Genomic DNA, 18,373 nt, shown 5'->3' with positions numbered 1-18,373 from the left:
AGATTATTAGTAGTACATAATATGTTATGGATTTATACATAATGTGATAACTTTAAAAAGATCTGAGAGAAATACATACTGTGAAATAAGAGACCACAATGAGTAAGATACATAACAATTATGACAAAACAGTACAATCTTGAATATTTGAAATGTAGACTAGTGGAATGGCATTTCTTTTACCATATAAAGATAAGTTTAAGATTGTAAGAAAAGATTTATACATAAATAAGTAGAAAAAGCTAATTGAAAGAATCTATAAAGTTACTTCAGATTTCTTCTAAAGCCAACTTGGATGTGTTTGTGTGTGTATGTGTGTGGTTGTATGCATTTATATGTTCATAAACACACACATAAATATATGTGTGCATATACATGTACACATATCTTTAATGATTTTCTGTGTAATAAATACATTAGAAATTTATCTGAACATACTAGGATTTGATCTTCCTGCAGGGTGTGTGAGAATATGAGGAACAATGTACATTTTTTTCCATATTACCTAGCTTATAGATTTTAAAACGATCATCTAAGAACATTGAAAAATGTGTCAAAAAATATCTGTGGTGAATCATAGTAGACCTAACAGACTGGGGTACCATATGTGCAATTTTAATCCATGGGATAAAACTAGATCATTACCATAAAGTACCTATGAAAAATAAATGGCCTCCAGAAGATTTTTAAGATCTCAGGTCTCAGGGTTATCATGCCTTCAAACTAGTAGACATCTGGGCTTCCTTTAGTTTTAAAACAGATTGAGAAAATTAGGTGTTTGTGTTACTTATAAGGGATCAAATTCCACAAATGAGCATGATGCATGTTACAGAATCAGAAGTATCTGAATGATAGGTAACTATTACTTTCAGAGGTAGGTATGTAGGTAACATTTTCTTGTGTATAAAATATGACTGCTAAGGGCTATTGAATAACTCTAATCAGTAGATTACAACAAAAAGATATTTGTAGATTTTTACTCCCATAACTAAAAATGTTAGGCATAAATATTATCCTGCATAAGGAAACCAAAAAAAGAAAAAAAAAAACCTTAATACCCAGAACATACTTGAAGTGGTATTGGTTATTTTGATATGATTAATTTGATATTTATATTTTTCCTCAAGTACTGTAATTTCCATCTTAAATAGCAAATTGTCTTCTAGTGATTGTTTAGGAAAAGCAAGTTATTTTGACTTACAAATTTTCTATTTGTTCTGGCTTTTCATGTCTATCTGGTCCATGTCACAACTCATTTTTTCACAAGATTTTTTTCTTATGGAATATTTCAGATAGGCAAAATGCATTGATAATAATACAGTAAATACCTATGCACATTTGTTCACAGAAATATTAGTCTTATATTTTTACACTGACTGACCCAAACAACAAAGCAAATGTTGAGTAAGAGCTAGGTATATTGCAGGTAAAATTGTATACTTTTTTATTTAAGAGAGGTATACAGTTTCATCAAGATAGAAAATACTTTTCTCTTAAAATTTTAAAGGCTACATTTCTTCGTTATTTGATATATCCAGGTGCTGAGTATGTAATATTCCATTTTGGGAGTGTCGTCTGCATATTTGGATATCCTGTGTCAGTACCACTGGCCTTAGATTAGCTTTAGCACTGAAAAAAGGTCTCTGGCCTTTAGAATAAAAAAAAGTACTATTTCCCTTTGACTTCTATGGCTCTGTTATGACTTTATTGAGGCCTTAAACTTGTAAAAAGATTTATAGTAAGAATGCAATTGAGCTGTAAAAAAACATTTAAAAAGTAATTATGCCTAACAAACTTCTTAAACTCTGATTTTTTTCCCTAATGTTTATTTATTGTTGAGAGAGAGAGAGAGAGACAGAGTGAGGATGGGGGAGGGGAAGAGAGAAAGAAGGAGACACAGAATTTGAAGCAGGTTCCAGGCTCAGAGCTGCCAGCACAGACCCCAATGCGGGGCTTGAACTTGGGAATGGCAAGATCATGACTTAGGCCGAAGTCGGAAGCTTAACCAATTGAGCCATCCAGGCACCCCTAAACTCTGAATTTCTTTCCTACAAAAGTAATAATTGTAATCTTCTAACATGTTACCTTCCAACAGTTCATATTATTAATTTATATGTAAGTATATATTAAATAGTTAATCTTATATATTTATATATAAAATAGCCTTTAGGATAATGAAGCAATAACTTCCAGCTTATCATTGTCATAAATATGTCATCTTAGAAGGGATAGAACTTGCTTTTAGTAAAGCAATTACAGAAAGTTCAGAAGATGATAGTAAAGTTGTTTACTTGAAAGCAACATATTTTTTTCCTAGAGACTTGTGATATATTAGTTAACTTTGCGGTGACATTTGTTAAAATTATAGTGTTTGTCCTTTCAAACTATCGTAGATAGTGTGCTTCTTTACCTTCTATAATGGAAAAGAAAGCAAGAAAATAATTTGAACAAATATGATTTATTAAAAGTAGTCTGGAAGGTGAGGTCAGATAATTGGTATATTCTTGTCCATTTATTTTATAAGTTATGAGTCAGTAATAGCTTACAAGTTGAAGCAGTGAACACTACTCAAATACAGATGATTCTACTTCATAAATGTTGTCCTTTATTTTCACTTACTTAATCTCTTAAGAGTTAATTACTCTTTTGTAGCATTATTTGTTGTTCAAAGATTAAGATTGTGTAAAATGATTGCCATGTCTGTAAATCACCTAACTTACAATGATAAAATATGTTTTCAAGATAAGCACGTGCAATATCATCATGTCTAATATTTGTAGGAATATTACAATTGTTCCTGTATTGCAAGGAATACAGAAATAACTCCTACTTCGGCAAGTTTTATTTCTGAAGCTAAAGCTGGAAAGTGTGAAAGTCGATGTGCAAATTTGCCCATATTCCTTGGCATTTTCTTTGCTACAATTATCTTTACATTTATGGCTGGTACTCCTATAACTGTGTCCATCCTAAGGTATGTATTATATTGTGAAATTTGCCATCCCTAAGACAATTTGAGTGTAAAGAAAATAGACTCAGGTTCATTTGGTTCATATATTGACCACTGGTTCTAAAACTAATTCAGTTCTTATAACATTGTTACTTCTATGACATTGGAAAAGCTACTTCATTGAACCCCAGATATATGAGGTTTAAATGTGATCATGTATGTGAAAGTGTCTTAATATTGCCTATCTGGAATATACTTGACTTTAGCTTCTCTGACTCTTTCATCAGGCTTCAGTTTAAGCTATTCAATCGTGTTTGAGTATGATGGAAATATAGAGTATTCCGCATATGTCAGAATCAGAATGACCTGAATTCTACCTCATATAGTAGGTGCAGTGCTATTCAACCTTCTCTAAACAATGCTCTACTAGATGAGAAGCTAGATGCCACATGGCTCTTGGCAGTGTTTTGAGCTTTCAATTTGCTCTTTTTCCTTCACAACACTTGATAAAAATACTTATCAATTTTTTTTTATAAAAAAATCTGCCCTTTCATAAGTTCATCAGTCTTTCTATGTCTTTCCTAACAACCTCTAGCTTTTTTACTCTTCAGTTTTTGTTCCCTGATACTCATTACTTTTTCACATACTTTTTGTCCAATGGAAATTTTGGAGATTCTGTCTGCAAATATTAAATAGTCTGATAACATTATCCTATGTGGAAATTGGAGTTAGAGAACTGAGAAAACGATTTTTTAAAACTTAATTTTTGGAACATTATCTATAAAACTTTTCAACTACATGTTTGTTTTTAAAAACTAGTTGATCTCTTTTATCTCCTAACTCTTGTGTGCCAGTATCATGTCTCATTTCATGTTTGATAGTCATTACTTAAAGAATCATTGTTGAATCAGATTGAGCCTCAACAACTGTTTTACAAAACCTGAATTAGTACTTTATCCCCTATGTATGGTTTCTGTCTCAAAACTTAGTAAGAATTAGAGTAATATTTATTTGTTTGTGACTTAAGTCATGTGACTTGTGACTTAAGGGATAGTAAAAAACAAGTCTTATTAATGCATGTGCTTTCTTTTTTACATTTGTTTCAATTCATACATATTCGATATATTTGTCAAACTTTGATTCTTTTTGGTGTTTTGTAGTGTTTTAGTTCATGTAACATTTTTCTTTTATAATTCCAGAAAGGTTCAACTCTGTATAAGCTGTTACAAATAGTTTGTTTATTTCATGCACATAACATTTACTTAATCTAGAAATGCTAAACTGGTAGAAAAATAAATTGGCTTTAAGAGCAAATATACTATATGACCACTTTTAGTTAACGTATACGTATTTGATATCTTTAGGTGTGTTAATCAGAGGCAACGGTCCCTAGCATTGGGAATACAGTTAATGCTGCTTCGATTAGTTGGTATGCCATTTTTCTTAATTCATTGGTGACTGTTGGTTATTTTTGTTGATTAGCATTATTGATTAATTCACTTAAGGGATATGCCAAGAAAATAATTTAAATGCCATAGAAAACTATGTAATTGTCATTGAAGAAAGTTGTTTTCTAATATTTGAGATGTAGTATTGTTTACAGATCACATAAGAAAATAATGACTTTACTCTTTAACCTACCTGATTGGTTAACTGTCATTTCCAATTCTGTTACAAATATAACTTTAAAGAGTGTATCATATTTATTATAAATATAACATAGGATCATCAACACATTTTTAATTGAGCACAGTAAAATACATAAATTTTTCCTATTCATGTAAAACCTATTATCAACATAAATTATGATAGAATCATATTTATAACTATTGCAATTTCTTTTCTCCCAGCATTGATCTCCATTTGGGGCATAATTATATCGTATTAGCAATGAAAAATAATGAGTTAACAAATTTCAATTAAAATTTGGCATACATATTGTGGCTAGTTAAGAATTGATGGAAGAAAGATTTTATAGAAAATTTCATAAGTTTCCAGATGTAGGAAGAAACAGAAGGACAGAAATACTGTATTATACATATAATTATATGTGTGTATGATGATTCCCACAATATTATACCCATAATATAAAGATCATTTATAAAACTAAAAACCAAAAGTTAGGAGCATTAGAAATCCTGTGAACCAACTTTCCCATCTTCAGGTGAATAAATTAAGGTTCTGGGAGATTCAGGGATTTGCCCAGGGTTACACAATTTGTGGTGAAAATGAGAATAGGAAAATGATAACTTTATTCTCAATCCAGTGCTATTTTGACTCTGTCAGTCTTCAGGTCATGAAAAAACAGACTGGATGTAACTGAAATCTTTGTCTAAGAAATACCACTTCATGTATTTGATTTGCAACAGTTGGAAACTTCCTAAAGATGTGGCAGCTTAGAGCCTCGTGACCTCATGCGAGGGAGGGGGTGTTTTTGAGATAGTATTCCTAAGCATGTTAGTATGAATGTATATGTATGTGCATGTGTGTGCATACACATGTTCACTCTTCATGCATGCACATGCACATAACACATATATTGTAGTTTAGCACTTGTGCATCAATAATTTTGATTTTTTAAAATTAAAATAGCTAATTTCAAACATATTCATTAAATTAGGAAAGCAGTGAATTAAAATATTTACTTAGCTAAATGTTAGCCTAATGCATGCCAGATATTCTTATTAAAATGAATTTTTGAATTGATTAGAAGTATATAATAATTATATAATTATTTTAGAATGTTTTATCTGTTTCTTTATACCCCTATTACTTGTACATGAACTGATTGATTTATATATGTCCAGATTAATTCCTAGTCTTATTTATATAAAATATATGTATAACCATGTATATAAAAATCTATAACTGTAGGCTATAATCTTTACTGATGTGTATTTCACATATAATTCTTCTAGGCACAATACCTGGACCAATTATATTTGGTATCACAATAGACAGCACATGTATTCTGTGGGATATTAATGAATGTGGAACTAGAGGCGCTTGCTGGATTTATGATAACATCAAGATGGCCTACATGCTAGTAGCCATAAGTAAGTGGTGATTTCTTGATAACTTTAGATTAAATTGGTAATGTCAAAAGAAAAAAAAATCTTACTGTTACTTAAGTTTTATAATGTTTATTAGTCCGTGCTACTGGGGTATCCTATAGAGATCAGTTAACACAGCATGTGATGAAAGGTTTTAATGAGTCTGTTAGGCTCAGTCTCAGAAGAGAATAACATTTTACCTTTCATGAAATCACATGTAATTTTTTAAAACAACTTCTGTCAAAAATTTTTTGAAAGTCTGACAAAAAGATAAAAGACAATTCTGAAAAACTCTCTGGAATGATTGTCATCTAGATACCTGCTCATTGGAGGTAGGGAAGTATCTTTTGGCTCAGAGGCATGTTGTAAGAAATGTTTTTATAGTTTAAAAGGTTAGCTATGATGTTTAACCCTTTTTGCCTTTGGTAGCCCATCTTGGATAGTCTTGGTTAAGCAATAAATGACATTTAAGATTGCAGAAGATTGATTACGCCAATGCATGTGTTTTGCAAGAGTTAAAATTTAAAAATTTAAAAACAACCTAAAATATTAAAATATTTAAATTAAAAATAGAGGTAGAGGTTTCAAGATGGTGGCATAGGAAGACCCTGAACTCATCTCTTCCCATGGACACAATAAATTTACAGCTACATGTAGAATAATTTTCTAAAAAGGATCTTAGCATTCGACACAGCACCCCATAAAAAAAGACAAAAGAGATGCATTAAGTAGGGTAGGAAAGGCAGAGACATGGCCTGGCTGAGGATCTCACCCCAGACCCAGTAACTCCACAATTGGGAGGGATCCCCAAAATAAAGAGCAGTTCCTCAACTAGTGAATGGATTGTGCTGCACAGTAGGCACCCTGACCCTGAGGACTGTCACTGGAAAGACAAGATCTCAAAACATCTGGTTGTGAAAATAAACAGAGATTAAGATCAAGAGAATCACAGAACTATAGGGAACAGAAATCCCACTCTTAAAGGGCTTATGTGCAGACCCACTCATCCTGAGATCCAGCACAAAAGCAACAGATTGAAAAACACCCAGACTATAAGCACAGAAGACCCACTTACTAAATTTAAGGTGGCTGCTAGAGAGGCAGGAACCTGCGGTGACATTATCCAGGGACAGAAGCCCTGGTAGGTGCCATTTTTGTAATTTCATCCCAACTGGGTGGTGACAGTCTTTGAATGTCATTTTCTGTGCCCTCCCTCTCGTCTACTAGCACCAGAGGTCATGTTTGTGCACCCTGCACTGTAACCAGGCTGAGAAAATTCCCAGTACTCTACTCACCCACTGTAGAGATCTAGCCACAACTAGAAAGATAAACTTCCTGAGCGTCACCCTCCCAATGTAGCAGACAAGCTCCAACTGGATCAGGCAAACACCTTAACCACTGCCCTATCCATATGGCTGCCAAGCCAAAACTGGATTGGCCAAGCACCTGGAGCCCTACCTACCCCATAAAGCAGCTGCATCCCTATTGTAGCCAGCTAGCACTTAGTGCCCACAAAAGGATGTCCATTGGGGGCCTGTGTCTGTAGCCAGGGGAGATTGTGTTTTGGGGCCACATGAAACAGCTCTTACATAAGCCCACGACTTCAAGACTGAAAAAGGTAGTCATTGTACCTAAAACATAGACTAATAACAGAGAGATAAGCAAAATGAGAAGACAGAGGAATATATTCCAAACCAAAGAACAAAGCAACTCTCAGAAAAAAAGACTTTAGGGAAATAGAGATAAGCAGCCTACTGATAAAGAGTTCAAAGCAATGATCATAAAGATGCTCACCAATTTTGGGAAAAGAATGGATCAATAGCGAGAACTTCAAGAAAAATGTAGAAAATATAAGAAGGTACAAGACATAACTTATAACTGAACTAAAAAATATTCTAAGGGTTTCAGCAGCAGAATGGACAAAATAGTGGAATGAATCAGTGATCTGGAAGACAACAATGGAAAACACTCAGAGGAGCAAAATGAAAATAGAATTAAAAGAAGTGATACCTTAAGGGACCTCTGGAAGAACATTAAGTGGAGTAACATTTGCATTTTAGGGGCCCCAGAAGGAGAAGAGGGGAGAAAAGGGCCAGAAAAATTATTTGAAGAAATAATGGCCGAAAACTTCCCTAATCTAGAAAAGGGAAGATTCATCAACATCTGGATCATCTGGATGTTCATCTGGATCATCAACATCCAGATATCCCAGAAAGTTCCAAATAAGATGAACGCAAAGAGACACGCCAAGACAAATTATAATTAAAATGATAAAGGTTAAAGATAAAAGAGAATCTTAAAAGCAGCAAGGGAATGAAATATATTACCTATAAGGTAAACCCAATAAGCCTATCAGCAGGTTTTTCAGCAGAAACTGCACAGGATGGAAAGGAGTGGCATGACATATTCAAAACCTTAAAGGAAAAAAAACCCAAAAAACTGTCAAGCAAGAGTACTCTAGCCAGCAAGGTTATCATTTAGAATAAAGGAGATATAAAGAGTTTTCCATGTAAGCAAAAACTAAAGGAAGTTCATCACCACTAACCCGTTCTTACAAGAAATATTAAAGGCACTTCTCTTAAGCTAAAAAGAAAAGACACTAATTAATGAGAAAACATGAGAATAAAAATCTCACCAGTAAATGTAAATAAATAATAAAGATAGTAGATCAACCTCTAATAAAGTAAGTGTTAAGGGTAAAAGATAAAAATAGTAAAGTTCATTTAAAATGCATAATTAGTTAAGGAAACATGAAGTAAAAAGATGTAAAATGTGTTATCAAAAATCTAAAATGTGGAGAATGTGAGTATAAGTATAAAGTTTTGAAATGTGTTCAAAATTAAGTTACCATCAACTTGAAAGGGACTTATATATGTAAGATGTTATATGTGAAATTTATGGTTACCACACATGTAAAAAAAAATTATAGTAAATGCACAAAGAAAAAGAGAAAGGAATCTAAACAAATAAAAGAAAATAAGCCACAGGAGAAGAGAAAGAAGAAGAAAGGATCAGAAACAGATTACAAATATAGCCAGAAAACAGTTAACAAAATGGCAGTAAGTACGTACCTATGAGTAATTGCTTTAAATGTAAATGAATTAAATTCTATAATCAAAACACATATAGTGGCTGAATGGATAAAAAACAAGACCCTTGTATATGCTACTATAAGCTCCCAGACTGAAAGTGAAGGGATAGAAAAGACATTCCATAAAAATAGAAAGAAAGCTGGAATAGCAATACTTACTTCAGACAAAATAGACTTTAAGTTTATTTATTTACTTATTTATTTATTTGGAGAGACAGAGAGTGAGAGCAAGCATGAGCAGGGGAGGGGCAGAGAAAGAGAGAGAATCCAAAGTCTCTGTGCTCCATGCTGAGTCCAGAGTGGGGGTTAATCTCATGGACTGTGGGGTCATGACCTGAGCCAAAATCAAGAGTCAAGACACTTACCTGACTGAGCCACCCAGATGCCCCTCAGACAAAATAGATTTTAAAACAAAGACCGGAACAAGAGACAAAGGCATTACATAATGGTAAAGGTATCAATCCAATAGCATTTGTAAACATTTCTGTACCTAACATAGCAGTACCTAAATATGTAAAGCAAATATCACCAGTATTAATGGGAGAAATAGTAATACAATAATAGTAGGGGACTTTAATACCCCACTCACATTAGTGGATAGATCATCCAGATAGACAATCAATAATGTAAGTATGGCCTTAAATATATCAAATGAACCTAAAAGATATTTACAGAGCATTCCATGCCAAAACAGCAGAATACACATTCTTTTCAAGTGCACATGGGACATTCTCCAGAATAGATTACATGCAGGGTCACAAAACAAGTTGCAATAAATTTGAGAAGACTGAAATCATATCAGGTATGTTTTCTTGCCACAAAAGTATTACATTGGAAATCAGTTACAAGAAGAAAACTGGAAAGTTCACAAAATATGTCAAGATTTATTTATTTATTTTTCTATTAAAAATTTTTTTTAATGTTTGTTTATTTTTAAGAGAGAGAGTGAGCTGGGGAGGGGCAGACAGAGAGGGACACACAATCTGAAACAGGCTCCAGGCTCTGAGCTGTCAGCACAGAGCCTGACATCAGGCTCGAACATGCAAACTGTAAGATCATGACCTGAACCAAAGTCAGATGCTTAACTGACTGAGCCACCCAGTCACTCCAAAATATGTGAAGATTTAAAAAAAATGCTACTAAACTGGTATAGCAAGTTTGGAAAACAGTATTTAGTTTCCTCAAAAAATTACAAATAGAACTACTCTATGACCCAGCAATTGCACTACTAGGTATTTATCTAAGGGATACAGGTGTGCTGTTTTGAAGGGTCACATGCACCCCAATGTTTATAGCAATGCTATTGGCAATAGCCGAAGTATGAAAAGAGCTCAAATGTCCATCGATGGATGAATGGATAAAGAAGATGTGGTATTACTTAGCAATCAAAAAGAATGAAATATTGCCACTTGGAACTATATGTATGGAATTAGAGAGTATTTTGCTAAGCGAAATTAGAGAAAGACACATACCATATGACTTCACTCATATGAGGAATTTAAGATACAGATGAACATAAGGGAAGTGAAGCAAAAATAATATAAAATCAGGGAGGGGGACAAAACATAGGAGACTCTTAAATATAGAAAACAAACAGAGGGCTGCTAGAGGGGTTGTGGGAGGGAAGGTGGGCTAAATGGGTAAGGGGCATTAAGGAATCTACTCCTGAAATCATTGTTGCACTATATGTTAATTAACTTGGATATAAATTTAAAAATAATTAAAATAAAATAATAAAATAATAAAAATAATAAAAACATGCTACTGAACAACCAGTGGATCAAAGAAGAAATCAAAAGAGAAATTAAAAAAATACCTTGAGATAAATAAAAATGGAAACACAATGTTCTAGAATTTGGGGGATGCAGCAAATAACAGTTGTAAAAGGGAAGGAAGTTCATTGTTATACAGGCCTTCCTTAGGAAACAATAAAAATCTCAAACAATCTAAGTTTACATTTAAAGAAACTAGAAAAAGAAAACAAAGCCCAAGGTTCATAGAAGGAAGGAAATAATAAAGACCAGGAGAAAAAGTAAGTGAAATAAGAGATAAATAAATAAACAAATAAATAAATAAAAATGATCAATGAAACGAAGAGTTGGTTATTTGAAAACATCAACAAAAATCAACAAAAATCAACACTTTTAACTAAACTTGTCAAGAAACAAAGAGAGCCCAAACAAATAAAATCAGAAATGATAGAAGAGAAATTACAGTGGACACCACAGAAGTACAAAGGATCATAAGAGAATATTATGAACAATAATACACCATCAAATTAGATAACCTAGAAGAAATGAATAAGTTCCTAGAAAAATAGTCTTCCAGGACTGAGTCTTGAAGAAATAGAAAACCTGAATACGACTAATTGCTAGTAATGAAATTGAATCAGTAATCAAAAAATACCCAACAGACAAAGGTCTGGTTCAGATGGCTTCACAGGTGAATTCTACCAAACATTTAAAGAGTTAATACTTAATCCTTCTGAGCCCCGCATTATCCTTATATTAAAACCAAAGACACTGCAAAGAAGAAAATTACAGGCAAATATCCCTAATGAACATAAATGCAGAAGTCCTCAACAAAGTATCAAACTTAATTCAGCAGTATATTAAAAGGATCATAAACCACGACTAAGTGGGATTTGTTTCAGGGATGCAGAGTTCATCAGTACCCATAAACCAATCAGTGTGACACATGACATTGACAAAATTAAGGATAAAAAACCTGATCATTTCCATAATTGAAGGAAAAGCATTTGACAGAATTCAACATCCATTTGTGATAAAAACTCTAAACATAGTAGGTAAAGAGGGAACATACCTCAATAAATAAAGGACACATATGACAAACCCACAGCTAACATTTTACTCCACAGTAAAAAGATAAAAGCTTTTCTTCTATGATAAGGAACATGACAAGGATGCTTACTCTCACCACTTTTATTCAACATAGTATTGGAAGTCCACCATAAAAACTATTGGAAATAATAAGTGAATTAGGTAAAGTTGCACGATACAAAATTAGTATACAGAAATCTGTCACATTTCTCTACACTAATAGCAAACTATGAGAAAGAGAAATCAAGAAAACAACTTTTTCAGTTGCACTAAGGAAATCCCAAAAGTAAACCCATATTTATATGCTCAATTAACCTACAATAAAGCAGGCAAGAGCATACAGTGGAGAAAAGACAGTCTCTTCAATAAATGGTGCTGGGAAAACTGGACAGCTACATGCAAAAGAATGAAATTGGACCTCTTTGTTACACCATACACAACAATAAAGTCAAAATGTATTAAAGGCTTCAGTGTAAGAGCTGAAACTATAAAATTCTTAGAAGAAAACGTAATAAGCTCTTTGACAGCAGCCTTAACAGTAGTTTTTTGGATCTCTGAGTTCAGGCAAGGGAAACTAAGGCAAAAATAAATAAAGGGAATGTAGTCACATTCAACTAAAAAACTTTTTTTGTACAGTGAAGGAAGCCATAAACAGATGAAAAGGCAACTTAATGGGAGAAGATGCTTGGAGATGAGATGTCCAATAAGGGGTCGATATTCAAACTATATACAGAAATCATACAACTCAATAACAACCACAAAAAAGCAAACAACCAACCTGATTAAAAGATAGGCAGAGGATCTGATAGACGTTTTTCCAAAGAAGACATTCACATGGCCAACAGGCACATGAAAAGATACTTTACATCACTAATCATAAGGGAGATGCAAATCAAAAACACAGTGAGCTATCACCTCACACCTATCAGAATGGCTATTATCAAAAAGAAGAAATAACAAGTGTTGGTGAGGATGTGGAGAAAAGGGAACTCTCATGCGCTGTCAGTAGGAATACAAACTGGTGCAGCCGCTATGTAAAATAGTGTGGGGGTTCCTCAAAAAATTAAAAATAGATCTATTAATTCTAAACTAAATATGATCTAGTAATTCTACTTCTGAGTGTTTCTGGGTATTTATCTGAAGAAAATGAGAATACTAATCTGATGAATATATGTACTCCTATGTTCATTGCAACATTATTTATAGTAGGTAAGATATGAAAGTAACCTAAGTGTCCATTGATAGATGAATGGATAAAGAAAATGTGGTCTATATATATAGTGGAACATTACACAGGAATAAAAAGGATGAAATCTTGTTATTTGTGACAGCATGAATGGACCTAGGTGGTATTATGCTAAATGACATAAGTCAGATAAAGACAAATAACTTACGATCTCATTTATATGTGGAATCTAAAAAAAGCCAAACAAGTAAAAGAAACAAAACAAGCCAGAAACAGATTGGTAGATACAGAGAACAAACTGGTAGTTGACACAGGGGAGTGAAGGAGTGGACAGGCAAAATAGGTGAAGGGGAATAAAAGGTACAAATTTCCAGTTATAAAATAGGTTACAGGTTGTAATGTACAGCATAGGATCTATGTTCAATAATACTGTAATGACTTTATGTGGTGACAGTAACTGGACCTACGGTAGTTATCATTTCATTATGTTTAAAAATATCAAAGTATTCTTATATACTTGAAACTAATACGAATCTTATGCCACTATAGTTCAATAAAAAAATTCAGAAGTCCTAGATACAATACACACACACGTATATATTTACATATTGTGCAGTTTGTTGTGACTGTGATTGTATTTTGGTATATGTATCAGGATAGCTTATTAAGCTTCAATGTGTTTAAACCTAGAGAATGATGTCTGAATTTATAATGACAGAATAATAAAATGCCCACTGAAGAAATAAATACATAAATTCAAAAATATAATAGGAGAATAAATATTAAGTAGGCGAAATTAATCTTTCTACCATTTTTACTTGTTAAACATTTTTATTCACTGTGTTTTTATGCTTAAAAAATTATTTAATTTGTTATGCTTGTATTTTTTAACCAAAAGGTACAGATAATGAATTTGCTCCTTTTCCTAGTCTATGATGAATATGAGAATTTTTCCCCAAAACATACATACCTTTAAATTTTCTAAAAACATTGTGACAATAATACCTATGTAATTATTCTTCCTACATGTAATTCTATAAATGCATAGTTCAGTGAAAATTCCTGTTTTTCATATATGCGTTTTGAATAAAATACTAATGGCTAATACATTTAGGTATTGTAAAAACTACATTGTGAGGTCATTTAATTTATTCAACTGTGACTTAAATGCTTATACTCTGGCCAGAAATAGTTTCTCTTCATGTAGCCAAGTTCAGAATCAGAGTTCTTTGAAAACAAAATTTGTGAAGTGAATCTGTTTCATATTTTTAGTTGATACTTAAATTTGGATGAGTATTCAATGTGATCTATTTCATGGAAGCTTTCTCCTAAGAGGCCCAGAGGCTTTTCATTTTAAGAATTGTTTTCCTTCATGGACATGAAAATTCTACAACTTACTTAGGTTCAAGAATATAGTAAGCTATTTTGTCACTGGCTTCATTCCTTGTAATTTTTTATACATACGATGTTAATAAAATTAGAAATGAAACTTGGATTTATTTAATTCTCTGTAATACTTATTTTATAAGAATGTACAAGCATAACCAAGAAAAGAACAGTTATCGTATATTTTACTGTTTGAAAAGAAAGTAGAGGCTCAGTCGATTAAGCATCCAGCTCTTGATTTCGGCTCAGGTCATCATCTCCTGTTTTGTGAGATTGAGTCCCACGTCAGGCTCTACACTGACAGTGGGGGACCTGCTTGCTATTCTCTCTCCATCTCTCTCTCTGCCCCTCCCCCACTTGCATGTGTGCTCTCTGTCTCTCTCTTTCTCAGAATAAATAAACTTAAAAAAAGGAGAAAATAAAGACTAGTTCATTGAGTTGTATAGAAATGTTTTACTGAAGAATATCACCTTTCTTTGTAAAACTTTTAAAATTTAGAATATAGAACTGTAAATAATGCTCTTCTTTAAAGTAGTTTCTATTCATGAGGAATTTTTCAGTGAGGATTAATTTTTTGTAATACTTAAAGACCCAAATGCATGATTAATTTTTGTTTTTGTATTTAGGTGTTACTTGTAAAATTATCACCGTTTTCTTCAATGGGTGTGCAATCTTTTTGTATAAGCCGCCACCATTAGACACAGATGTATCATTTCAGAGTCAGCATGCAGTTGTGACTGTTTCAGTAGAATGTGATCTCAGCAATGCAGGAAATGAAGGGTGAAATAGCAAAAGGAGACCATTTTACAACTGGAAAATTGGCCTTCATTTGTAAGAATTCACATTGCCGTTGCTGCATTATCCACCCGATATGGACAATCATATTTTAAAAGTTGGTATTTTATAATTAAATGCATTTCCTGTATATTTATGAATGTGTTTGTTTTTGTTTTAATATAAGAAACAGACTTGTGCCTTCAGAACCCACCAAAAACCTCAGAACACACACACACACACACACACACACACACACACACACACACACTTCCCATAGTACAGGTGTGAAATAAAAAACTAATAAACTAAACTAGAAAAAAATCCAGTGATTAGTTAAAAGTTTATATCTTAAAAACAAAGTGATATTTCTATTCTTCTTGCAACTTGTTTTAGTTTAATTATCATTACCAGTAGTTGGGGCTTATTTAGAAAATTTACGGTATACAAATTTAAACTAACCAAATTTATGTGATGATTTTTGAGAACTATATATACACTAGTCTGTCCATCACAAAAGGTTACTGAACTATTAGAACATAGGTTGATTATCTTCTTTGTATACCAGTATACAGTGAATTCAGGAATAGCGTTATATTTACATATTTTCACTTTAACTCAAGAATTGCAGGAAGTAATTTGCTACTATTTCTTATTTTTAACACTTTCCTTTTGTGATTCCATAATAGTATTATCCAGTTATATGTCTTCCGGGAGAAATACCAACTTCAGTAAAGTGCCAATTATATATGAAAAGATTTTTTTTTAAATGACTTAGGTACATTTGAGTGGCTTTCTTTGAAAAGACTTCTTAATAAACTGTTGATCAGTATTTACATACTCAGTAATTTAATTTTTCTAATTTTAAAAACTTATCACCTAGTATATTATTTACAGCACCTAAAATAGTACTTTGCTGATAGTGGGCCTGTATTAATGTTGTTTGATTAATACATTAAACTCCACTTTTCTACTGATCATTTATTTGAAAGATAAAGTATTTCACATATAACATTATAACACTCCATTTGTTTTAGCTCAGATTGAAGCCAACTTTGTCTATTCAGAATATGGAGGAAATAGATCTGTGAATAACAGATTAAGAAAAATGTTGAAGTTCATACTTAATTTAGGGAGAAGAAGAAATCACCCTATATATGCATATATTTGATGAACAAGTCACTTAATAATTGGCATTCATAATGATTTTTAGTTATCAAGGGTTTCATTGCATTCAGTGTGCTCAATTTTATAAGATGATACATTTTTATAAACTTTTTAATGAAAATGGGTAAAGCGAAAATAATTTTGGCACTTTAATGAAGTCAGACTCTTACACATATTTACAAAGAATACCTCCTTTTATTACAGGGCAGTTTAGACACTACTGTAATTTATAATCATTATTTATACTTTTGGATCAACTAGATTATATGTGTTGGTATGCTACTTTAAGAACAAAATTTTTTCATAGTATTGTTTTTTCACAGTTTGTATGATTTTTAAAGTGAACTTGAAACTATAAGTTTACCTGTGGTTATTTTTGTACATAATTGGATATGTATCTTAAAACTTATTTTTAATATTTAGATTTCCTTAATTGTAAGACATAAAAATGTAACTTTCCATACACTCTTATGTATGGAAAGAATGTATACAATTGATCTAGCTTTGTAAATTGGAGAAAAATATAAGTAAAATTGTATATTTTCTTTAATTATGTAAAATTATATATGTATCTCTTTAAAAATGAGAATATTTGTATTAGGTTGTTAAGTATTTAACCTTATTAATTGGCATAGATTTTGCAGTATGTTTTATATCTGTTTATGAATACACACATTTGATGGTTGGGAAAGGGAAAATCAGTGTACTTTTGAACTTGGTGAATGTAATTTAATTCAGTGATTTCTGGTATCTCAATAGATGTATTTAATTCAATATAAACCGCATTCACTATGAAATACATGCTAAAATATTGTTCCATACTATAGTTTTCATGGATGACAGATTGACATATAAGATTTATGTTAGTGGTATACAGTTGCAGATGGCTGCTTGTCAGTTATCTGAAACTGCAAAAGTAATGTGTTGTGTGAAGGTTTTATATGTAAGTCCTCTTGGGTTATCAAAACACTCAGTACTATTTTTTTAAAGAAATCAGATTGGACATTAATTTTAGAGGTAATGTCCTTTTCCTGCACTGCAGCATATTTCAGTATTTTTCGGCCTTTTTTTGTACCCAAAACAATAAACATTAACTTACACATTACATGTGAGTGATCAAAAATAAATAAAAGAATTTGTTTTTAAAAACTGCATGGGTAAATGGTATCAAAACATTTTAGTGTTTTTGCTAAAATGAACAGCTTATAAAAATCGTCCTCAAATAATTGGCATTTTAATTTTTCTTTTCAGATTTAATTTGACTTTCTTTTTTTTGATGCTGTATTTTGTAATAATTTTAGACTTAGGAAAAGCTGTAAAAATAGTACAAACAATTCTCCTATAAGCTTTACCCAGCTTATCTTATGTTAACATATTAACTATCCGTAGAATGATGATGTAAACCAGCAAATTAGCATTAAAGAAATAATTAATACCACATCTGCAAAAGGGCATGGTAGAACTATTCTCTGTCATGGTAGTATATATATATATTTATTAATTGTTGAACTGTACATATTAAAATGGTGCATTTTAATATATATTTGATTTGCAAAAAGAATTGATACTAGAAATAATGTTGAAAAGCCAACTATTGTTGTGTCTTTCCAAGTCTATAGAGAATTCCCTAAGAAGATCTTGCTAGTGTCTCCTGCCTATTTGATGTTTTCTTAGTTCAGTCCCATCAGAATGGAGTATGTATCCCAATATGGTGAGGGAGGAAAGGAACAAAGTTAGAAATTCATGGCTTAAGCCTAGGGACCAAAATACACAGAGCAGAAGCCTCGGCAGAATAGCTGCACTCATAACATCTGAAGATAAGAATTTCCCAACGTATGGGGGGCACGTGGGTGGCTCAGTTGGTTAAATATCTGACTTCAGCTCAGGTCATGATTTTCTGGTTTGTGAGTTCGAATCCCGCATCAGGCT

The 18,373-nt window shown here is 32.3% G+C and overlaps 1 protein-coding gene across 3 annotated transcripts in view; it reads left to right on the top strand.

Annotated features, from left to right (window-relative positions):
- SLCO4C1 (solute carrier organic anion transporter family member 4C1) overlaps positions 1-17,549 on the top strand; it is a 76,267-nt gene extending 58,718 nt beyond the window's left edge. For all 3 annotated transcript variants that reach the window (XM_011284799.4, XM_019837491.3, XM_019837484.3), the window contains exons 10-13: positions 2,781-2,971; positions 4,312-4,376; positions 5,866-6,003; positions 15,130-17,549. In XM_011284799.4, coding sequence (XP_011283101.3) covers positions 2,781-2,971; positions 4,312-4,376; positions 5,866-6,003; positions 15,130-15,287 — 552 coding nt within the window. In that variant the 3' untranslated portion in view covers positions 15,288-17,549. The remainder of the gene's footprint in view (positions 1-2,780; positions 2,972-4,311; positions 4,377-5,865; positions 6,004-15,129) is intronic.
- The last annotated feature ends 824 nt before the right edge of the window (positions 17,550-18,373 follow it).

Source organism: Felis catus, chromosome A1, assembly GCF_018350175.1.
Source record: "Felis catus isolate Fca126 chromosome A1, F.catus_Fca126_mat1.0, whole genome shotgun sequence".
NCBI classification, from domain to species: Eukaryota; Metazoa; Chordata; class Mammalia; order Carnivora; family Felidae; genus Felis; species Felis catus.
The sequence above is the reverse complement of the archived record's forward strand: the minus strand, read 5'-3'. Positions and strand labels throughout refer to the sequence as shown.